The sequence below is a fragment of the Bidens hawaiensis genome, unplaced genomic scaffold (genome assembly GCF_021521415.1).
Source record: "Bidens hawaiensis isolate Kalapana, Puna unplaced genomic scaffold, B.hawaiensis_p1.1 tig00005498_1, whole genome shotgun sequence".
NCBI lineage: Eukaryota > Viridiplantae > Streptophyta > Magnoliopsida > Asterales > Asteraceae > Bidens > Bidens hawaiensis.
The window spans coordinates 1,189,330-1,215,077 of NW_027491353.1; the positions used below are offsets into that span (position 1 = coordinate 1,189,330).

At 39.3% G+C, this 25,748-nt stretch overlaps 2 protein-coding genes across 2 annotated transcripts; both read right to left on the reverse strand.

Annotated features, from left to right (window-relative positions):
• Positions 1-317: 317 nt before the first annotated feature.
• LOC143629977 (uncharacterized) lies at positions 318-1,369 on the reverse strand. Its single transcript, XM_077099110.1, has one exon. The coding sequence runs from the start codon at positions 1,261-1,263 to the stop codon at positions 343-345; it is 921 nt and encodes a 306-aa protein (XP_076955225.1). The 5' UTR covers positions 1,264-1,369; the 3' UTR covers positions 318-342.
• A 7,050-nt stretch (positions 1,370-8,419) lies between these two features.
• On the reverse strand, positions 8,420-11,336 carry LOC143629985 (BES1/BZR1 homolog protein 3-like). The gene is made up of 2 exons (XM_077099117.1): positions 10,955-11,336; positions 8,420-9,219 (listed from the first exon to the last, which is right to left on the reverse strand). The coding sequence occupies exons 1-2, from the start codon at positions 11,168-11,170 to the stop codon at positions 8,470-8,472; spliced, it is 966 nt and encodes a 321-aa protein (XP_076955232.1). The 5' UTR covers positions 11,171-11,336; the 3' UTR covers positions 8,420-8,469.
• Positions 11,337-25,748: the final 14,412 nt, after the last annotated feature.

Genomic DNA, 25,748 nt, shown 5'->3' on the forward strand with positions numbered 1-25,748 from the left:
ATTGCCCCCACATACCGTCGGGGGACGGTGTTGTAGCCAAACATCGCTCAAAAACCATCCCTTTGTCGTCCTATTACGGATAGACTAATAATATTACAGATATACTTAATTGTATCAAGACTAAGTTTTTTCAAATGGCTATTCACACATATTAATGTTTAATCATATAACGGTAATGCCACAATAAAATTTTAAAAAATGCACAAACTTTTCCTTTTCTTTTTTTTTTTCTGCAAAATAAATAAAATGAAATTCCCATATCATTCTTCAACCAAGAACATTAACAAAACCCCAAAAACAATAAAAAAAAAAATCAAATTTAAAGAAAAAGAAATTCAAACTTCAACCAGAGCTTGAATAATCCTTACTACTATCCCCAAACATTTCATCTTCAATCAGTTTCTTTACTGACTTCAAATTCAAATCATCTTCAACATAATCTTTGACAGCATCCCTCAAATCCTCAAACCCATCACACTTCATAAAGAACCCACTCATCAATTTCTTCAACTCATCATCTTTCTCATCATCAACAAACGCCCCAATCGGAATCGCATTCTCCGGCTGCAAACTATACGAATTCGGGTTATCATCAACTATCACCCCCTTCTTCAAATCCCGCCCCAAATTCGACAAATCCTTAACGAACCGCCCGTCTACCTCGGTACAAGAATCCCGATACAGTCTATGCGAAATCAACCCGTCTCGGTCCAATGTATCCAGCACCAGCGACGCGTATTCCTCAATTCCCGCGGTGAAAACAACGACTTCAAACCCCTTTTCGTGTAAGAATTTGAGAAACTCGTCCACGAATGGACGCTTCGTGACGTAAAATGTCACGCGCTCGCCATCGAGTAATGGGTTAACCAGGAAATCGTAATGTCGGGGACGGATTAACCCGGAGGCGGGTACCGAGTGGATTAGGGTTTCGTCGAGGTCGAGGAACACGGTTTTTTTGTTATCGGAAATTAACGGGGGTAACGGGGCGGTGGATGCATCCTGGAAGAGTGATCGGCGGGCCGTGGCGATTGAGTGATCACGGGGGGATTTTTTGAGGATTTTGTATCCCTTTTTAACGGAGGATTTGCGGGTTGGAGTGGCGATACGGACGAGTTTGGAGAAGATTTTGATGAGGCGGCGACAGGTGTGGATCGATTTGTTGATGGAGGAGACGATGACGGAGGCGGTCTTGGTGACCGGAGTCTTCTTCCGGCGGCGGAGAGTGGTTTTAGTGTGGTTGGACTTGTTGGCTTTGGACACCATTTTTGGGGGGTTTGGGAAATGGCTGGTGAATTTGGGGTTTAATTGAGATTTGAAATTAGGTTCGGAGTAACGGTCGGAAAATGGTTAGGTTCGGTACCGAACCAATGCTGTTTTTAATTGATAAAGACATAAATTGAAAAGGTGAGTAAAGAGAAATGCTGGAAATTGTTTTGAAAAATTTCTCTTTAGTTTTGGCGGGAGTAAAAGGGCAATTAATAGTGTTTGTTTAGGCTACAAGGTGTGGATACCATTTTGCTTCCTACTTTATAGTGTCACGTCAACGCCATATCATACCTCACTCCACTCTACTATTTTTCACAATATCATGGAAATGGTCACCAATTCATCACTCCTCCCTTTTTAAATAAAATAACAATATTTAATGATTAAATTAAATTAATATAACCTAACAAATTAATAAAAATAAAATTACTTTCATTAAAATTAATCAAACCTAAATTGAGCTTCATAATCTAAATTAGGGCTTAAAAAACAGGCTTTCAAAATAGTTTAAGATTGGCCTAAATTCTAAAATTGAGCTTAAAAAATCAAAACCCTAAAATAGTATACAATCTCTTATCCTCTTCTTCTTCTTTATTTCATTTTTTTTTATTTTTCTTCTTACTTAAAATAATATAATGAATTGGATATTGATAAGGTGAGATTTTTATTAAAAGGATGAATGTTGAGTGGTGACTTCTCCACCAAAAACTCCCCACTGGGCGGCACCGACAACGCCGAGGCGGTGTATACCGTCGACACCACCTGCCACCTTAGCATTTCAGCGGCAAAACGGTTTCCACACCGTATAGTCTTAAAGGGTAAATTATTTTATATATTATTCAAGTAAAGTGTCATTTTTGTCCTTATGATTTAATAAATAATATGAATTAGTTTAAAAAGTTTATTTTTTGCATATGAACCCTTTACGTTTCCCAGTTCTTGCTAATTACATCCAAATCACTAGCCCCGTTAAAATTATTAATCGTTAATTCAGGGGTAGACATGTCTTTTCACCTCTTTCTTTATTATAATACTTATTTCAGTGAATTTGGTTTTCGTTCATCTTGTTTGTCCAAATTTGCAGTTTTAGTTCAGTAGTTTCAAATATGCAATCTTCTTCCATATGGTTTCAATTCACTTACAATTAAACCCGAATTCCCTAATCTAATTAAGTTTGGTCATTAAACTCATTAGTGTGCTCTTCACGTGAGGGGCGGTTTTGTCCCTTCTGTTTTTCTTTTTCCCCAAATACACCCCAGCCCTTCACGTGAGGGGCTTGTGAATTAGGACTGAAGTTTATTTTGGGGGGAAAAAACAACAAAACTGGTGGTCACGTGAGAGGCACGCAAATGGGTAAACGATCAAACTTAACGAGGTTAATAAATTCCGGTTTAATTGCAAGTGAAATGAAACTACAAGAACAAAAATTGCAAATTTGAAACTATTGGACTAAAACCGTATATTTGGACAAACCACAAAGATGAAAATCGCAGTTCACTGAAATGAATAGTGAAAAGACATGTGTACTCCTGACTTAACGATTAAATTTAACAGAGTTAGTGATTTGGATGTAATTGGCAAGAACAAGGAAACGTGGAGGGTCCATATGAAAAAAAACAAACTTTTTGATTAAATTCGCATTATTTGTCAAACCACAATGACGAAAATGGCACTTTACTCTTTCTTTAAAGTAATAGTTCAACAAAAGATTTTATTATTTTCACCCAAAACGAGACCAGCAAGATACCAGCCCTGATACATTACAACCTCAAATTACATGTTTCACTTGTTACAACCGAATATCGATCATCTACCCACCTAAATTCTATATAATCACACTAGATTAGAGATAAAATCACACACCCCTTCCCATGTAAATTTTGCATGTTTCGCCCGATAACGAACCCATAAAAAGCTAAGAGCTTTGATTCCATCCCGAATAGTCACGGGACCTCTTCTATAAAGAGATCTCCCCACACTAAGTATCAATACAATTGTGTCCCATCCTTTACATCTACTTTCATTTCTTTTGCAATGTCAATTCCCATAACTTTCATTTCACTAGGGGTGAGCAAAAATCAGTTCGGAACCGCCAGAACCACGGAACTAGAACAGAACCGGTCCCTCAGAACCGCTAACCTGTGTTACATACGGCTCTCGGTTCTCAGAATTTGCATTACACAGTTCGGTGTTCAGTTTCGGGTAAAACCAGCGGTTCTAGACTTGGAACCAAAAAACCGGAATATTAAAACTGTTTTAACTAAATTTACCAATACTCATTTTTTATATAGTAACTTATTAACCCGCATCCATTCAATCATTATTTAATTCAAATCTTCTTTCTTTGCGTTCAAGACGTAGCAATCATGATCAATTTTGATTTAAGCTATCAAGGTAATTTAATATAAAATGATATGATCTTCCTTTAATCTATCGTTCCTAATGATTTATTTAACTTCAACAAATAGGTTTGAATAAAAAATATAACGGATATTCGTGTTGTAATCAAAATTAACTTTACCATGAAAGAAGACATACAATTATATAAACTTGTTTTGTAATTTGCAAAGTTTGCACAACATATTTGATAAATATACAACGGAAACGGTTCTGGCCAGAACCGATTAACGAGAACCGACTTTACCGATTCTGGAACCGAACCGGTTTACTATAATAGGTTCTGGTTTTGGTTCTAATTTTAGTCATATTCGCTTCCGGTTCGGTTCTCGCGGTTCTGAACCATTGCACAGCCCTACATTTCACTATGTATTCTAACAATGTATTTCCATGGGCCCGATAACAAAACCCTGGCAGGAACACTAAAACAGGCCAATCCGAGTGATGCACTGCCTAGACAATATTCTGCTAAAGCGCATTTTTTTGCAATTGAATCTCCACCATCATTTGATCAACATCGTGAGGTTTGCATCGCTTAATGAACACAATCAACCCCCCCCCCCCCCCTTCTTTAACTAGCGGTATCATCTTTTGCCATGCTACTCAGTTTATTTTTATTCTCGTCCTCCAATGTAACGATTATAAGAAATCATATCTTAATTCATTTTTTTAGGGGTATTGGTTTTTAATACTCCCAACTTTCACATGTTTGCTGATACCACTCCCAACTTTAGATTTGTTATCCAATACTCCCAACTTTCAATATATTTTCTTCCACCATTCCTGAACTTAACGGACCCTAACCCCGTTAGTGTTTTTGCTGAGGTGGCATTTTTTGTTGACGTGGAATGCATTGGTAGCGTTTTTATATGAAAATCTGGTCCCACATCACCACTTCATTATTAAAAATTAGAAAGCCTAAAAAAACAAAAGATAATATCTCAATATATCAAGACTCTCTCTCTAACCCTTCCCCATGAATTTCCAATCACAAACTTTTACCTCTCTTCTGGCACGTTAGGTTAACTGCCACCACCATGAAATCGCTACCTCCACTCAACGAATCACCACCAATATGTAGTTCCGATTACCACTATGCACCCCAACATGAACCTCGACATCACCTCCGGCGGCCCCATCACAACACATCTCATCCTTCAATCGTTTTCTACCACTAGTGTCTCCAGAAGATATAGGTCAACACCGAAAAAAGGAGATATATGATGACCTGCAACCAAATGAAACAGATAGATCGAGAGAGATACAATGGATGAAGTCAACTTCTCTGTTTACGACTGCTGATTGAAGCCCGACTGTTGAGTGAAGCCCTAATCGAAAAGTCGAGGGTGAGGTTCCTGATGCAAAGTTTTGTTGGCATCCAGATTTGGGGGATTACGATTCTAGTTTCATCTTGAGTAGAGATGGTGGTTATGAGGCATATATGGTGGTCGGTGGTAGAAGGGGATGAATACATGATGATTTCTGGATTTTAGTGTTGATGAGGCAGGGGGAAAGTGGGCTGGGTATAATGGATTAAGAAAAGAATAAAAAAATGCCACCTATTCATGCCAAGTCATCAAAAAATGCCATGTCAGCAAGAAAAACTAACGAGGTTAAGGCCCGTTAAGTTCGGGAGTGCCATAAACAAATAAGGTGAAAGTTGGGAGTGATGGGTAACAAATCGAAAGTTGGGAGTGATATCAACCAACGGGTGAAAGTTGAGAGTATTAAAAACCAATATCCCTTTTTATTATTTTAACAATAGTGTGAATACAGATGTGCATGCGAGTAAGCTAAAAAAATTACAATTGTCGAATATAGGTTCAACAATAACTGTATAGTCGTTAATCAATCATTTGCAAGATCGAAGACAAGAGAGTAACCATAAAATGTATGTGTCAATGAAATGAGGATGTGCTTGAGAATTAGCAAATTTGTAACTTTTAAGAGCATTCATAGATCGTCCCTCATCCTTATCTCTATGGTTACATTAAAAACACTAAATTTCTCTCTCATGTTTAATTAGATAATATATATTTATATCTTTATCATTACAGATTTTTCTCCCCTTTACACAACCAAATCAACAAATATTAAAAAATAAATAGGGCCAAACAAAGTTTCCTCAAATTTACAAAAAAATCACTACTTTTCTCTTTCTACATCATATAATTTACACTCACAAACCACTAATAACCTAATTCTATAATTTGCAAATTCCTCTCACATGATTTTAGAAAATGGGTTAAGAATGCTCTAAGTTTGTGTATTTGAAAGTCCTAAAATAAAGTAAAAAAGGGATATTGATTGAACCATTACCTAAATTATGATGAACATCTAACAAAAGTTTCATCATGAGGGTGTTAAGATGAATGTTGAGGGACCAAGTTTGTCATTTGGTCGAACTAAGCAAATTTGTTGACTGTCACATTATTTGGAGTCTAGAAATCAAGTGTGAAAAAAAAAAGATCATTCAACCATTTCACAAGTAGCAAAAGATTTGTAAGTAATCTTGATTCAAAACCCCAATTTTTGTATGTTAAAAATAAGTTATGGTGGTATGATTTATATTATAGAGTTTTTTGGTGATAAAACAAGTTAGAATGAATGTAAACAAATCAATTTCGAATATTGGATGTAATTTTAGGGAAACAACAATTATTTGGTCGAAAATGGGGGTTCCTATGTTCTTAAACAGTCATATAAGCTACCGGATCTTTGTTAAACGGTTGTGTACAACTTTAAACAGGTGTATAACTGTATATGCTGCAATGCCATTTTAAATGGTGGTATAAAACAGTAAACGACCATATAGACTACTTGATATTTGTTAAATAGACGTATAGTCGGTTGATGAATTTATGAGAATGTATTAAAGTTATATAAGTGGCATATATTATAATGTTCCAGAGTGATATATGGGGTTATAAGAAAGCATAACAACGATGGGGATTATAAGAAATTTTCTTACTGAAGCCAAAACTAAAGTCATGAAAACAGTAAAAAGATTAATAAATCAATAAAATAACTTCTTCCATCAAGCCATAAACTTAAAGTCATACGAAATTCATAAAAAGATCAATAAATCAACCGTGCTTTGACCGCTCTTTGGCTGTTCAACCACCAGAAATATTTCCTCAACAATAGATCAGTTGTGATATGCTCGCACATCAGTTGAATAGATTATAGTTGCCAAAGGCCCAAACATAACTTTTCAAGTTAATGAATAACGTTGATACAACTAAAGAGAAATGAAGTATCAAACGAAAAACACAAAATTATAAACGTCTCATAAGATATGATAAAAGATCAGATGATCATGTATAACGGTTTTTAAACAAAATTTTATAAATTTAGGATACTTGTATAACAAATTTGGAGAAAAGAAAACGAATAAAAAGATGTGTGTTTCCTTTGAAGATACTCCAATAACAAATTACATATATTTTTTGGAATATAGCACAAGTTGCTAGCTTTCTATCCACCCCAAAATAATTTGATGTGTGTTTCCTTTGAAGATGATAAGACCTTTGACTTTAGAAGATTCGTTAGGAGGAGAGGTGCTCCTTTCTTCTTATCTCAAATTCTACCGATTATATATATCATGCCATTTACATTCTTAACTGCCATAAAACATTTTAACCACAGGCAACAATTGTCTCCTTTGGATACTTATTACCGATCATCACCCAATAGGTGGGGGTGCCCCTCTCATTGTTTTATAAGTAACAAATTGCAAGTTATTTATTTAACAAGAAACAAGAGTGAAGAATTTGTAGCATTTCGTATAAATACGTTCGTGTATCTGATCTTTAAAACCCCAAATACATTATTTAAACAAAAAGCAATTTCAGACAATAACAATATAGTGGCAGTTAAACATGCAACAAATGTAACGATAGAGAAACTTAACATTATATTATCTTAATCTAATAATCATATATATAATCAAATTGCATACTAAACAAGTATATAAAGTATAAAAGGTGTTGATCAAGGTTTTAGAGAAATTTGAAGTCGTTGAAAGTTTGAAACGCATTTAGAATCACTTCCGATAACAGGGATAAGATTTTAAAGTGAGGAAATCACCAAAAATAACCATCATAATCAAAAGGAAAGTTTCACATGACACAAGAGTATAAAATTGATACACCGATAAAGTTTGTATCATTTGTTTTTAACGTGACATTAGACATTAGTCACAATCCTTCACATAGAGGGTCAATAACTATATAACGTATAAGCATACTTTACTAGAAGAAGACTAGCCGTTAAGTCTATTTTGCAATATAGAAAACCATATCATGTGAACATATTATAAAGAAGGGTTTCACATGGATTATTTTGCAAGTAAGACCTAACCAGGTCCCATCTTGCCCACGTGATGACACCATCATCAATCACAAGTTCACAAATCACAACCCATGCATATCCATGTCCCCACCTGTCCTAAATTATGTGTACTATTCCATTATTTATTATTATTATTATGCTCTTTCAATCACTTTATTAATATTAATATAAACCATACCATTATTTAAGACAACCATAATTAATTTACAATAATATCATTAAATTATATCATTATCTTTCTCTCCCTATCTGAGTACCAGTGAAAACAATAGCAATAATAATAACCTTAATAATAATAAAGAAAGAAAATCAACTCAATACCTACTTCTATATCTAAATCTACAATTGTTTTACAACAACGATACCTTTGAATCGAATCAAATCAAATCAAATCAAATCTTCACTGCTTTTATCTGCAAAGGGAAAACAATCAACCCAAACCGACCGACCCGTTTACCTAGTACCCGGATTCCCAAGGGTAAGCTCGAGATCATCCGAAATGCATTCCTCATGAATCCGCTCTCCTTCCCATGGTTTTACTAAGCCCTTCATGTTATTCCCAAAAGCAAACTCAGACGAAATCACATCCGACATCGGGACGTCAGCAATTTGTTCAACGGCACCATTGACTGCGGGAGAGCATGTCCCACTTTGACCTGGGGTCCACATCCGACCTGAAAACCCATCCTTGAATCCAAACGGGTTTGATGCAACAAGGCTAAATGTGGGCGATGATGGCCCGTCTTGTGGGGTTTGTACACCCGATAGCCACCCGGAGTCGGGTGGCGTTTGGAACCCGGGAATATGAAGGCGTGAGCTAGGCCATACCGAGGCCGAGGCTCTGGTTTGATCATCAACGTCGGTCATTCTTGGGGTTTGACATGTGGGTGAGCTTAGGGGCGGGGTGACCGGTGCACTTACCGAACCACCGGCTATGTAAAGATGGTGCGGGAATTTGGAAGATGATGAACTGGACGCGAGGTTTTTTAGCCACGGAATAAGAGAATTCGGGTCGGGATTATTATTATTAATATTATTATTAGAGGTGTTAACTGTCGAGACAGGGCTAGGAATGGATGATGAAGTCGGGCTGAAATTGTATGAAGACGCATTTGGGCTCGGTTGGTATGATGACGAACACGGGCTCGGGCTTGCTGATGCTGATCCACCCATAGTATCTACCCGTTGCACAGGTTTACAACCCTACAAATATTAAAAATGTTTAAAAGATAGAAGTCAGTTAGCTGAAAATGTAACTAAGTAGGCATGTAAACGAACCGACCATTCAGTGAAAGTGAACCGTTCATTAACCATTTGGCAAAAGCTGAAAATGTAACATGTCTGTTCGTTCCTTTATGTAACCGAACTTAATTTGTTTATGTTTGTTACTTTACGTTTATTTACAAATTCGTCCGTTTACATTTATTAATATATTCATAAACTTTTAAGATACCCTACAATTTGGTCTACTTTAATAACTGTCTACTTATGTTCGTTCAATTATGTCCGTTTGTTTTCGTTCGTGAACCTTCGTTTATACTATTAACGAGCATAAACGAACAAAACACATTCACTTTCTTAACGAATTAACACAAACAAAAACCTGTCGCTTAGTAGTTCATGTCCAGTCGTTTGTTCAATCAAAATTAAACGAACAAACACGAACATGCTCGGTTCTATTCATTCTGTTCATTTACATCTATTACTACCAAAGATACAAAATAACAAGTAATAATAAAAGTGGAGAATCAAAATTAGTGTCTTTTGCATGGCATTTCTTTAAAAAAGATGTAGGCCCATCTTTTTTCCAAAAGTCAACCCAACAAACACTCAAATCACCATATCTAAATATGATTCTCCACCCAAAATTCAGGAGAATCCAATAATCAAACTCCTAAATTAGACCTGTCAATTGGGCACCTATCTAAATAACGATAAGACCTGCCAATCAAAAAACTGCGCTACGTGATTTTTTTATTTTTTTAAGTAATTGAAATTAATAGTTTAGGCTACACCATTTCTCCTTATTGATACATTTAACTCAAAACTGTCTTATAGTCATCACATATAAAGTAGTTAAACGAGTGACATTCACGTTTGATACTTGTCTAAGTCCGTTGTTTCTAACCTGTTAAAGACGATAACGCTCGAGGCCCTACCCTAATAACAAAAACATATTAATAACTTCGATCAATAAGCTTCTGTGAAAATGACAACTCATAATTCTATCAGGTATAATCAATGAAGTTGAAGCTCAGAACAGAATCTAAATTCGTACTGTATTTCATTTCTGAAAAAGTGGAATTATTGTCTTAATTAGAGGAGACTGAGTAAATTAAAATAATATAAAAATAGTTGTGTTCCGTGCGACTTCACATGGAAACAGATCAGCAAACGAGATGCTGCTGGTGCTAACATGCGCCAAATGCTCACCGTGCACGTTAGCCTGTCGGTGATAACGACAAACCTCCAGATCCGGTTCACGTAAATAGCGTTCATACGGATCGATTCGGTTCTCTCTCATCCTACTGCTAACGTAAGCCCTAGGTCATCAGGTTCATGTTTTCTAACTTACGCCGTGTTCGATACTCCAATTGACTTCGATACGAAGACCTAAATAGGATATCAGATCCAATGCTAACGTGCGCACATGATCTAAATCGATAAATTGCAGTTCTAATCGCGTAATGCATCACCGGTTTGGCTAACGTGCGCACATAACCTGAATCGGAAAATTACAAATCTAATCGCGTAAAGCTCTAATTGATCGATCAAACTAATCGTGAACGGTTTTGCTAACATGCGCACATGACCTGAATCGAAAATTTACGAATCTAATCGCGTTAAATCTCTAATCGATCGATCAAATGAATCATGAACGGTTTTGCTAACGTGCGCACCACAACATCACAATCGAAGAAACTGAATTTGAATTTACCTTACGATAAGTAGTACCGTCCTCTTCAACGATCCATCCAGCTTCATTACACAGTGCCTTCAGCACCTCGTTGTTGTCACAGTGCTTCGGAAGCTTGTAGTTGCCGTAAACCCTAAGTCCGGCGAATATCTTAGCGGCAATCGCCCGTCGCCGTCGCTCTCTCCGCTTATTATTCTCTCTCTCCTTCCACGTAGGCAGTCTCGTACCTGACGTCATCTGCCGTTGACCGGAAGAATGAACAGAACAGAGTTGCCGGCCGGTGAGGGTTACGGTGGAGAGTGGATGGCGTTGATTATTATTATTATTATTAATGTGATGAGGTGAATTGAAGACTTTATAGTTTATAAGTTTATAGATTAAAAGATGGTGAATAATTGACCTTCAAAGAGGGGTGAAATTACGAAAAGGCCATTGAATGGTTCAAAGGGAAATCGTGGGAAATGGGTCTGCGCACGTGGAACGTGTTTAGTCTTTTCAAACAAACAAGTCAGTCTTTCTTTCGTGGGGCTGGGTTAAACGACGTCGTCGTACTACCGGCTTCGTGTTGTTCACTTATTCGGTTCCTACAACATCCGTACTTCTATTTATTTAGCATAATTTATGTTTTTCATTTAATTTCGCCCGCGCGATGTGACGGAGCACAACACCTAATAAAGAGCTAAGTCAAAGCTAGCTTGAACTTTACAATAAGCTAACTCAGGGTTATTACTGAAAATTGTAAAAAAAAATTAGTTAAGTAATTGAGTTTAAATATTATAAATACATATTCCTTTTTAATAAAAATATGTATTAATTTAAAATATAAAAAAATCAGACCTAACATGGTGTCAGGTCGGAGTTTGTCAGCCACCCTGCCATCCTTGAGAGTCGGCCCGGAGCTTACTCGACTAGTAATTTCATAACTGTAATATACGACTATATAAAAGCTATGAAGTATTGACACAAGGTTGATGTTGTAAGATCGCAAAGTTAAATGTGATCAAGTTGATGTTATAAGACCACAAGAGTCTTGTAAACATTGAATGTGAATTATTAGTTAAACATTGAGTGTGATATTGTGATTAGTTGATTAAATTGCATTGTCTACATTGTAATGGTGGTGCAAATATGTTAAACAAATTTAAGCATGATGTGTTTGAAAAACATTTAGTTGATATTGATGTAGCTGTGTTTGAAGGATGCTTAAACAAGAAATGACTTAAGGAATACCATAGTGGTGTATCATATGCCCCATTGGTGCACTCTAAGTTGGGTTGTGAGGTCATGAATACACAATGTCCAAGTTTTGGGAGCAGCGTATTTAACGTTACTTTGTATTGACATAGATGTGTATATTTCATGTTGGTTGGTTTGGTGTCATGAACACTTAATTAATGTGCAGTCTCACTTGGCTTTTTACTATTACTTTTAGCATATACATTTGAAGAGGTAGGTCCCAGCAGAGCCCAGTTGGACCCGCAAGACTCACCTTGAACAGGGACGTCTGCGCAATGACCAACTGCTTCCGCAGGACCCACCATGCTCAGAGAAGACCTTACGCGCAGTACGCCAGCTGTACCCGCAGGGAAAGCCTCCCAATGGTGAAGTACCCCGCTTGTTCCCGCAGTTGCGGATACAAGCCATCAGGGAAGGCTACCCGCACTGATAGCAAGGCTACACGCACAAGGTACTAACTCTTGCTACTTCAGTAGTCACCTGAAGGAATGAGCAAGGCGGGAATACTCCAGCCCAAACGAGCCAGTCCGTATGCTTCTGGAAGATCTTTTGTACTATACCTACCAAGGTATGGGCAAAACAGACGATCTGACCAGAACAGCCCATGAACCAATCACAGGGTGACAGCTCACCGACAACAGTACGAGGAGGAGCACCCTCTAGTACTGTTTGTCACTATTAGCCGCTGCCTACTCACCAACCCTTACTATGGGACGTGCGCAGCCTACAGTTGGTGGAACAGTGCATAGCCGGCAGTAAAGGAACAGTATACAGCCGACCTTGTCACTGTCGGCCGCAGCCTATCCACCAACCAGCATGGCTTGTGCGTAGCCCACTGTTGGTAGAACAGGAATACTATTCAGCCGGCTGTACCTTCTTGGAAACCTACCTTCGGCTATAAATACTCCAACACCTTGGAATGGTAAGGACATCATCGGATATCTCATTATCTTATCTTCTCTAGCAATCTCTTAATATACACTTATATTCAGAGCAATCTAGTCTGATTCTCACGCTGGAGGGTGGTCACAAGGAGGAACCCCACCCCCCTTCTCAGTGACGAGCTTACGGCGTCTGTTTTGCAGGTCACCTGAAGAACAACCTTCTTTGCTGGACCTTATCCTCGTGGGAAACATTACTTAACCCCCAGATTATCCGTAATCTGCCCAGGGTCACTTAGTGTTTCTTCATTGGCGCCATCCATGCATAAAAGCTAGAACTAATTCTTAGTTTTTTCAAAATTTCTGAAGAAATGGTTAACGTTACTCCGGTCCCAAAGCCAGTAAGTGACCAAGAAACCCCGGTAACCACAACCCCAGCAACTGGGGGGAACACCGGCGGTTACACAAATTTTACGAACACTACCCCGGTTACCCAAGCCGGGACAAGTGCGGTAAACAATATTTCACTGGGGTTCACTGATGCCCAGTTGGAGAAACGGACGAGGGTCCCTCGCCAAACACTCGATCAAGTTAAGGCGTGGGCCGAAGCACGTCAGAAAGAGTTCCAAGCTGAGTTGGATGAACGCTTGCGTTCACTTCAACAGGCTGACGAATTCGGCAGTACTCGCCAACATCTCAACATGAACAGTGAGTGCGAGTACTCGGACGATGAGCGGGAAGAATCCGATACCGACGCAAACCCTCGCCATAAGGCAAAAGGGAAGCGTAAGGAAACGGACTTCCAACAGACAAGGAATTTTGGAGAAACCTTTAAACCAACGAACGCGGGGAGAAACCCACGTGACTTCTACAAAACCTTTAGACCAACTGCTGCAAATGCAGGAAAGTCCAAGTTTGCAAGGGACATTGCGAAGCAATCGCCCCGAGAAGTGCCAAACAAATGTCCAACATCGGCACTTATGATGGTCTATCCGACCCAGACGACCACTTGAACAGATTCATTGCGGGGGCAACCGTCAGTAACTGGACGGAACCCACGTGGTGTTATATGTTCCAGATGACTCTGGTTGGAGCGGCCAGGGCATGGTTCGATCGTTTACCGGTCCACCACATCTATGATTGGGCGGACTTTCAGAACAAGTTCAGCCAACACTTGTAACACCCCGTAACCGCAGCGGAAACGTACACGGGATGCAACAGACACATCTGATATCAACAGCATTGCTTATAAAGAAAATACCACTACATTAATTTATAACATATTACATTGTTGCGAGTTTCATTACTGTCTAGGTGTTACACACATATTTTACCGATAAGACATTAATAAATTCGTTACAAAACAAAGAGCAGCAAGCTTCCAACAGGTAGCACAGATAGTTAAGCAAACATCAATCAATCCAACTTGGGCATACCTAGAAAACATGTAAAGAAAACGGGTCAACTACGAATAGTTGGTGAGTTTCACTAATTTAAATAAACACTGACAAATCATTTTAATAATCATTTATTAACAATATAATCATGCTGGGAACTATGTTACCCCAGAACATTTCCAATAACTTTCTGGGAACTATGTTACCCCAGAACAATAAATACCCCTGGGAACTATGTTACCCCAGAACAATAACAACCCCTGGGAACTATGTTACCCCAGAACAACAATAACCCCTGGGAACTATGTTACCCCAGAATAATAATAACCCCTGGGAACTATGTTACCCCAGAACAATAATAACCCCTGGGAACTATGTTACCCCAGAATAATATAACCCCTGGGAACTATGTTACCCCAGAATAATATAACCCCTGGGAACTATGTTACCCCAGAACAACAATAACCCCTGGGAACTATGTTACCCCAGAATAATATAACCCCTGGGAACTATGTTACCCCAGAACAATATAACCCCTGGGAACTATGTTACCCCAGAACAATAACATATTATAAACATTTTATATATTCTATGCATCAGCCCATATATATATAAATGTACAAGTATTTCCATACGATCGGTATGTACTTAAATACTTTAAATGAGACATGTTTTCCGCCCCGGGAAAATATAATTAAAACAATTCATTAAAAGGGGCTCGTGAAAACTCACCTTGTTGTGAGTTGGTGAATAATATAAGGATCAGCTACGTGCCTGGATCTGTAATATAATATCTAGTCGTTACTATAATTCCCATAACTTAAATACATTTCAATCGGTACATCTGGGAGCATCGTTAACCCAGTACTGTACTCGATTCGGGGACAATGTTAACCCCGTGACACTTCTAAGGACTCAGATTGACATTGCTTAGAGTTTGACAGTCAATTTAGTTAAGGTGATGAAATTATAGCTCGGTTTGACACCCCGTTTGGCCGCGGGGCCCGTTTCCGGTATTTCGGTGTCGGAAACGGTAACATCGGGTACAATTACCCAAATCATCCGAATTATTTTCGGATGATTTATTTTTACTTAATTTACTTAGATTTATGAAAATGGTCTATTTTATAGTTTTTCGTGTACCAGTCAGCTCGCTTATGCGAACTTTGCCGGTTTACACGTTTTAAGCTTTAACTAATTGTTTTTATGTTCATTTTAGCACAAATAATTACCCGTTTAGTCTCGGGTCTTGAAATTTTGCTCAAAACTTATTTTGACAGAAAGAACATTTTATAAAATTTTCCAGATTTATTTTCCTATATTTGCATTTATTTACTTATTTTTAAATCTCATTAAAACACTAAAAATATCAAAAATACCAAAACACTTCAGAAAAATCCCAAATTTTTCTGGAATGATCCTTGTCATTCTCATAACTCTCTGGAATTTTTCCAGATTTATTTTCGTAAATTTACATATATTTATCTATTTTCAAATCTTATTAAAATACTAAATATATCAAAAATACCAAAACACTTTAGAAAAATACCAAATTTTTCTGGGATGATCCTTGTCATCCTCATAACTTTCTGGAGTTTTTCCAGATTTATTTTCGTAAATTTACATATATTTATCTATTTTCAAATCTTATTAAAATACTAAATATATCAAAAATACCAAAACACTTTAGAAAAATACCAAATTTTTCTGGGATGATCCTTGTCATCCTCATAACTTTCTGGAGTTTTTCCAGATTTTAAAACTCATATTTCAAGCCCTTTTTACCCAAAACCGAGCTAAAAGCCCTAGAACTCGTTTCACCGAAAAGCCTACTTAGACTTTTCCAACAGAGCTCAAATTTTGTGGGTGACTTTTATATGTGATAAAAAGCTTATCTTAAATTTTCCAGAATTTTTCATCATGTTTTGCTATTTTTCACTATTTTTGGCCAAAACCGAGCATTAAATTCACCAAATATTCATCTTTTATCCAAAAATTACCAAAAATTCACAGATCTCATATTTTCATGTGTAGATCATCTCTGTGAAATTTCGTGACCCGACTCTAAGCACACGAAAATCTGTCCAACTTTCTCATACACACGAAAACCGAACTATCTTGTGTTTTCTAGCTTTAGATCACAAGGATCTCGGTTTCTAGCCTTTGCTAGCCGCTAGATACAACACTTACAAGCACAACAACACCACACCAAGCAAACCATACCAACAATCAAGCCATCTCTTTCAAAATGTCGGTTTTTAAGTAAAAATAAAGATTTTAACCGTAAGAATCCGTTCTCGACTCTTTTTACTCATTTCTTGGGCCAAGATCCCTTGTATAACATGTATACATCTCTTGATCATGCAAGAGTCGGTTTCATCTCGGGTTTTCACCCATCCTTCACATGGAAAACTCATTTGACAAGATTTCAACCGTAAAAATTCATTCTAAACACTTTTAACTAATTACTTGGATCAAGATCCTTTGTATAACTTGTATACATCCTTTGATCACACGAGAATCGGTTTCATCTCGGGTTTTCACCCATTTCTTACATGAAAACCTCCTTTTCTTAAAAATTATGAAATTAAGAACAAGATTTAAGCCTTAAAACATGTTTTATACCTTCAAATCTTTGGTAGAACTTGATGATTTGGAATAATTCTTGAAGATTTGAGAGAGTTCTTGTGAGTTTTTGTGTAAAAAAAAGAAAATGAAAGATAATGTTAACCCATGGGGGGTGGCCGGCCCTTTGTGGGTGTGTGTGGGGGCCCCACATCTCCAATATTGTCCACATATCTAGATTACGCAATCTGGATAATGTTGTGGATAATCTGGTTCAGTTCGTTTCTCGTTTAAACTCGTAATTCGGCTTAAAACGAGCTTAAAATGGTTGTTTTTCGGGTTAACACAAAATTTATATAAAACTGATTTAAAAACTTTAAAAACTTAACCCATGACATTAAAACATCATATTATTAATAATTACGCATCTTTTTCGGCTTGATTGATCGTCTCTTGCTTGGTTTGGTGTTAAAGGTTTCGTTTAGCGTACCGACGTACCATTAAATCGAAATCCTTTTTCTGTGCTATAATTCACCTATCCCGAAGCATTAATACTTCGTAAACATCACTAAACATTATATACTTCGTCTATAATGTAATTCCCGATTCGTTCGGGTTTCAATAACCGATCATTGGTTGATCGAAATTCCAATATGATTCACTATATAATTGAGTATGATTCATACTGTGAATCATATATACTCGTATAAACGTACTATAACTCATATAATCAATATTAAACGACACGTAAATAGTATATTCCGGCTAGGGTATACCTGAAGTTGCCGGAATCGTTACATTCTCCCCCCGTTATAAAAATTTCGTCCTCGAAATTTTACGCGACAACTACTTCCTTTTGAGGAAACAGGTGGGGGTATTTCTTCCGAAATTCGTCCTTTCGTTCCCAAGTAAATTCTGGGCCTCGTTGCGAATTCCATCTAACTTTGACCAACGAGATCTTATTGTGTCTAAGTTGCTTGATTTTCCCGTCTACTATTTCTATAGGCTCCTCTACAAAGTTGAGCCTATCACTTATTTGAACACCCTCTAAGGGTAACACCGATGTCTCATCCGCCAGACATCTTTTCAAATTTGATACATGAAACACGTTATGAACTGCACTTAGTTCCTCAGGCAGTTCTAGTCGGTAAGCTACCGGACCGATCTTTGCAGTAATGATGAATGGTCCAATATATCTAGGGGCCAACTTCCCCGCCTTTCCAAACCTGACCACTCCTTTCCAGGGTGATACTTTCAAATATACTTTTTCACCCTTCTCAAATGACAACGGTTTTCGACGGGTATCAGCATAACTCTTCTGCCGATCCCGCGCGGCTTTCAGGTTGTTCTTAATCTCAAGAATCTTGCTGGTCGTCTCCTGGACCAGATCCGATCTAATGATCTGCGGGTCTCCCACTTCAGACCAGCAAAGTGGTGATCGGCACTTTCGCCCATACAATGCTTCATAAGGTGCTGCCTTTATATTGCTATGGTAACTGTTATTATAGGAAAATTCAACGAGTGGGAGATGTTGATCCCAATTTCCCTTAAAGTCCAGTACGCAGGCACGAAGCAAATCCTCCAAAGTTTGAATAGTCCTCTCAGACTGACCATCGGTCTGAGGGTGGTAAGCTGTGCTTAGGTCAATACGTGTTCCCAATGCTTCTTGGACAGCTTGCCAAAGTTTGGAGGTGAAATGGCTATCCCTATCGGAGATGATCGAGATGGGGATGCCATGACGAGACACTATTTCATTTATATAAATTTGCGCAAGTCTCTCAGTGTTAAAAGTATTCCTAATTGGAATAAAATGTGCCGATTTGGTTAATCGATCCACGATTACCCAAATTGCATCATGACCTCGGGGTGTCTTGGGGAGGTGTGTCACAAAATCCATTGTGATCTGCTCCCACTTCCATTCGGGAATTTCCGGCTGTTGCAACATTCCCGAAGGTTTCTGGTGCTCCGCCTTAACTCTCGCACACGTCGTACACTTGCCGACGTATGTGGCTATATCCTTTTTCATTCCTGGCCACCAGTAAAATTCTTTCACATCCTTGTACATTTTATCTGATCCCGGATGTATGGAATATTTCGATTTATGTGCTTCATCCATGATTAAATCACGAAGGTCATGGAGGGTCGGGATCCAAATCCGATTTTTGAAATAAAGAATTTCGTCCACACGCTGTTCAAAATTCTTCTCATTCCCGTAAAGTCCTTCTTTATCCAATTGGCCCTCTTTCAACGCCTCGCGTTGAGCGACTCGAATCAAATCTGAAAGGTTCGACTGGACTATCATCCCCAACGCTCGCACACGTAGTGGCTTGACTCGATCCTTTCTACTCAAGGCATCGGCTACAACGTTAGCCTTGCCGGGGTGATATCGTATGTCACAGTCATAGTCACTCAGCAACTCGACCCATCTTCGTTGCCTCATATTCAGTTCTTTCTGATCGAATATGTGTTGCAAACTTTTATGATCAGTGAATATGGTGCACTTTGTACCGTAGAGATAGTGTCTCCAGATTTTAAGTGCAAAGATGACTGCTCCCAGTTCCAGGTCATGAGTAGTGTAGTTTTTCTCATGAACTTTTAACTGTCGAGACGCATAGGCTATGACCTTTTTATTTTGCATTAACACGCATCCTAACCCTTTACGGGATGCGTCACAATATACAACAAATCCATCGTCTCCGTCGGGGAGACTTAAGATTGGCGCTTGGCACAATCTTTGTTTTAGCGTTTGAAACGCCGTTTCCTGCTCTTCACCCCATTCATATTTCCGATCCTTTTGAGTCAGGAGGGTTAAAGGTTGGGCGATGCTGGAAAAGTTCTCTATAAATCGACGATAGTATCCAGCTAAGCCTAAGAATTGGCGGATTTCTTTCGGAGATTTAGGCGCTTGCCAATTCTTAATAGCTTCAACCTTACTCGGATCAACGTGTATTCCTTGGTGGTTTATAACATGACCGAGGAATTGTACCTCTTGTAACCAGAAGTTACACTTGGAGAATTTTGCATACAACTTCTCCTGATCCAAAAGCTCCAAAATTAACCTCAAATGTCGCTCATGCTCTTCTTTACTTTTTGAATATATCAAAATATCGTCAATAAATACAATGACGAATTTGTCGAGGTAAGGTTTACAGACTCGGTTCATGAGATCCATGAATACCGCCGGCGCATTTGTTAGCCCAAAAGGCATAACTAAAAATTCGTAATGGCCGTAGCGAGTCCGAAACGCGGTTTTTGGGACATCCTCCTCTTGAATTCTAACTTGGTGGTATCCCGATCTAAGATCAATCTTTGAGAAATAGCTCGCACCTTGTAGTTGGTCGAACAAATCATCGATTCGGGGAAGAGGATATCTATTTTTGATGGTTAATTTGTTCAATTCCCTGTAGTCAATGCACATTCGAAGGCTTCCGTCCTTCTTTTTCACAAATAGTACAGGTGCACCCCACGGGGAATAACTGGGACGTATAAATCCCTTATCCAACAATTCCTGCAACTGGTTGGATAGCTCTTGCATCTCGGACGGTGCAAGTCTGTAAGGGGCCTTAGCAACAGGGCCGGCTTGAGGTAACAGATCGATTCTGAATTCGACCTGTCGGGTTGGCGGTAATCCAGGAAGTTCCTCTGGAAAAACTTGTGGAAATTCGCGTACCACGGGAATATCGTCCACCCTTTTTTCCTCAGAATCAGCGGCCGTCAGGCTAGCTAGATACGCCACACATCCCTGACGTATATATTTCAACACCTTGAGGTGGGATATAAATGGTATCATGGTGCCGGATTTTTCTCCCTGCACTAATACCTCCTCGTCATCCGACACCCGGATCTTGACGGTTTTCTTTTCACAGTTTATTTCTACCCTATTACGTGCCAACCAATCCATTCCCACTATCACGTCAAAACTACCCAATTCTACCGGTAATAAGTCAATCAGGAAGGATTGTTCGCTCAGAATAAAAGGGCAATTCCGAACAATCCGATTAACTATCATGGTTTTACCGTTAGCGACCTCTACGGTGTAGGGTTCTATGGTTTCACCAATAGGAAGGTTTGCTATCGAAAGGAACCTAACGGAGACAAAACTTCTATCGGCGCCTGTATCAAATAATACAGAAGCGTAATGATCAGAGACGAGGAAGGTACCTGTCACAACGCTGGGGTCCTGGCGCGCCTCGTTCGCTCCCATCACAAATGCCCGGCCTCGTGCCGGATTGGACGCCGATGGCTGACCCGCGAGTTGTCTCCCGTTTCCTCCCTGATTCAGTTTCGGGCAGTTCCTTTTGAAGTGATCCGTGCTGCCGCATTCGTAGCAAGCACGGCTAGTGGTCACCATCTGGTTTCCTTGCGGGTTCTGCTGTCGGGCTGGTTGAGTTCTAAATGGTTGCGCCCGAATAGGTTGCGGTTGACGGTTCAGGTTGTTCAGATTTGTCTTACAATTTGGTGCGTAGTGTCCAACCCTGCCACACCGGTGGCACACCACCTCCTTGCACACACCACTATGGTGGTAACCACATTTCCCGCATTTAGGAAACGTTCCCCTCTGCGGTTCTTGCCTTCCGCCCGAACTAGTCATGGCATAGCTCTGGGCAGCGGGCCTAGCTCGTTTGTTTTGCTGCTTCTCTCGGATCCTATTGTCATACGTACCTCGCTTTCCCCCAGCCGACTCTCCCGTCGCCTTTATCGATCCGCTCCTCAAGAAATCATACGTGACAATACCAGCCTGTGTCACTGCACCCTCATACGTCTGGTGCCCTCCCGCGTTAACTATGCTCCTCACTACTGGAGTAAGTCCCCAAATATAACGTTCCACCCTTTTTGACTCTGGGGTGACCAACCACGGCACTAATCGTGACAGTTCATTAAACCGGTTGGTATATCCCAAGTGGTCCGCCCCATGCATCTCTAGGTTCCACAACTCATGTTCCAGTTTCTGCAATTCATTCTTTGGGCAGAAATGTTTCAAAACAAGATCCTTAAGCTCTGCCCAGGTCATGCGGTTTGTCGCCGCCTGACCTCGAGTCTGTACTATGGTGTTCCACCATGTCAAGGCATGGTCTGTGAACGTACAGGTGGCGTACTTAACGACACAATCCTCGGGACAGTTGCTGATATTTACCACTGATTCTATTTTCTCTAACCATTTCACTAACCCATTCGGTCCTTCCGACCCGTTAAATTCTAAAGGCTTGCATAACATAAAATCCTTGATTGAACAACCCCTGGATGGTCCAGTGCGGTTGGTCTCTACAGTAGGGATAGGGCCATTACTGTCGGTAGCGACCACCGTAGGCGGTGCGTCAGTACTCGGCATAGTGTTGTCATTCCTTGGAGGATTAGCGTTTTGTTCCCCGTCATTATTTATGGGCGTTTGATTGCTCGGAGGGGTTGGATTGGTCGAGTTATTAATACTGGCGGCGATGCGCGATACTATATCCGGTATCGCCGCCTCCAACTGTTGAGAAATCAAACGGCTCACATCTACTTCCGATATTTTCGTTGATCGTTTCGGTGCCATTCTACACAATCATCAAAGAAATATATATAATCAATACCATCTCAAAACATAAAACACAATACATATTTCATTCATTAGTAAACATTGATTCATATTACACAAACATCAGCTTACATACTTTCAGTCAACATTACATAACTAATTTTATTACAAGGGCCCTATATCGGTATCATCTCGACATAACCCGTAAAGGGGTCAGTGCTTGAATGATACCCAAAAGTATCTATAGTGATATGCCCTACAAGAGACCCCCTATGGGCCAGTGGTTGTACTATAACTAAACAAGATTCACTCCGTGTTAGTATCACCACTAACTACTTACACGGAGTATCAAAAAGCGGTTCAAGATTCTACCATCCCAACACGTCTACACATGGTGGTAAACCAACCCCACCAACACCGCCACCAGCACCACCAGCACCGCCATCATAACCCGCAATCGGGTTTCCATCTGCTCGATCAACCAGTGGGAGTATGAGCACTCCCTTTTTAACTGGTTAATAGCATACTGGTGGTCCAGTATGCTGTCCCCGAGGTACGCCCGCCTCTGTACCCCCACGACCAGGGCGGCAGAGTGCTCGTTCACCTGCTCGGTGAGAACACGTAGCCAAGCCGCCAAGTCCCGCTCCTGCCTTGGCAGACCCCACACAGGTAGGGTTGCAGGCTCGGGTTGGGGGCGGGAAGACTCGCCCTGGTGGTATGTGGATCTGGGTGGGGTAGCAGTGGGCGGAACATACGGGGCACTGATCCGCGCCGTGAGGCGAGGACCGCGCCTGAGGGGAATCGGGGCAGTCTGTGGTGCGGGCGGGGTAGGAGACCTGGTAACCCTAGCAGGGGAGGGTACACTAGCACTCCTAGCTGGGGTGGTCTGTCTAGAAGTACTATGACTAGCCTCCGAAGGCTCGGAGCTGGGTGCTACACTTGGGCTTCCAGAGGCCCCGGAACTAGCCTCTTCCGGGTCCTCTTCCGTCGACACACTAGGTGTTCTTGCCATTATACCTGCACACAAGTTAACAAATATATAGTCCTTTTCGTAGTGTAATTCATAATTAAATTAACACATACTTATTTATACAACTTTACCACATAATAATATTATCATATATTTACACATATGTTGCCAATTTTACCTATTTAAGTCCCCCGTGACTTCCCCTGAATTTCCTCGTGCAGACAAGTCTGTTATTATGTTCCGGACCATAATAACCCACTTGTCCATCCAAGTTCATCCCGATCTCGTCACAATATATTATTAGTTGATATTCAGATCCTATAATACTTGAGCTACTGGTTATATTTTAGGTATCTTTTTTTTTCAGACATCCTAATTCTTGATAACCAATGGCTCTGATACCAAGTTCTGTAACACCCCGTAACCGCAGCGGAAACGTACACGGGATGCAACAGACACATCTGATATCAACAGCATTGCTTATAAAGAAAATACCACTACATTAATTTATAACATATTACATTGTTGCGAGTTTCATTACTGTCTAGGTGTTACACACATATTTTACCGATAAGACATTAATAAATTCGTTACAAAACAAAGAGCAGCAAGCTTCCAACAGGTAGCACAGATAGTTAAGCAAACATCAATCAATCCAACTTGGGCATACCTAGAAAACATGTAAAGAAAACGGGTCAACTACGAATAGTTGGTGAGTTTCACTAATTTAAATAAACACTGACAAATCATTTTAATAATCATTTATTAACAATATAATCATGCTGGGAACTATGTTACCCCAGAACATTTCCAATAACTTTCTGGGAACTATGTTACCCCAGAACAATAAATACCCCTGGGAACTATGTTACCCCAGAACAATAACAACCCCTGGGAACTATGTTACCCCAGAACAACAATAACCCCTGGGAACTATGTTACCCCAGAATAATAATAACCCCTGGGAACTATGTTACCCCAGAACAATAATAACCCCTGGGAACTATGTTACCCCAGAATAATATAACCCCTGGGAACTATGTTACCCCAGAATAATATAACCCCTGGGAACTATGTTACCCCAGAACAACAATAACCCCTGGGAACTATGTTACCCCAGAATAATATAACCCCTGGGAACTATGTTACCCCAGAACAATATAACCCCTGGGAACTATGTTACCCCAGAACAATAACATATTATAAACATTTTATATATTCTATGCATCAGCCCATATATATATAAATGTACAAGTATTTCCATACGATCGGTATGTACTTAAATACTTTAAATGAGACATGTTTTCCGCCCCGGGAAAATATAATTAAAACAATTCATTAAAAGGGGCTCGTGAAAACTCACCTTGTTGTGAGTTGGTGAATAATATAAGGATCAGCTACGTGCCTGGATCTGTAATATAATATCTAGTCGTTACTATAATTCCCATAACTTAAATACATTTCAATCGGTACATCTGGGAGCATCGTTAACCCAGTACTGTACTCGATTCGGGGACAATGTTAACCCCGTGACACTTCTAAGGACTCAGATTGACATTGCTTAGAGTTTGACAGTCAATTTAGTTAAGGTGATGAAATTATAGCTCGGTTTGACACCCCGTTTGGCCGCGGGGCCCGTTTCCGGTATTTCGGTGTCGGAAACGGTAACATCGGGTACAATTACCCAAATCATCCGAATTATTTTCGGATGATTTATTTTTACTTAATTTACTTAGATTTATGAAAATGGTCTATTTTATAGTTTTTCGTGTACCAGTCAGCTCGCTTATGCGAACTTTGCCGGTTTACACGTTTTAAGCTTTAACTAATTGTTTTTATGTTCATTTTAGCACAAATAATTACCCGTTTAGTCTCGGGTCTTGAAATTTTGCTCAAAACTTATTTTGACAGAAAGAACATTTTATAAAATTTTCCAGATTTATTTTCCTATATTTGCATTTATTTACTTATTTTTAAATCTCATTAAAACACTAAAAATATCAAAAATACCAAAACACTTCAGAAAAATCCCAAATTTTTCTGGAATGATCCTTGTCATTCTCATAACTCTCTGGAATTTTTCCAGATTTATTTTCGTAAATTTACATATATTTATCTATTTTCAAATCTTATTAAAATACTAAATATATCAAAAATACCAAAACACTTTAGAAAAATACCAAATTTTTCTGGGATGATCCTTGTCATCCTCATAACTTTCTGGAGTTTTTCCAGATTTATTTTCGTAAAT

Bases quoted from the DNA above. Each gene is read 5' to 3' on its own strand.
- LOC143629977 (XM_077099110.1), bottom strand. From the start codon at position 1,263: ATGGTGTCCAAAGCCAACAAGTCCAACCACACTAAAACCACTCTCCGC.
- LOC143629985 (XM_077099117.1), bottom strand. From the start codon at position 11,170: ATGACGTCAGGTACGAGACTGCCTACGTGGAAGGAGAGAGAGAATAAT. The intron at 9,220-10,954 runs GTAAATTCAAAT...TAATATTTGTAG, and splicing joins ACGGTACTACTTATCGTAAG to GGTTGTAAACCTGTGCAACG.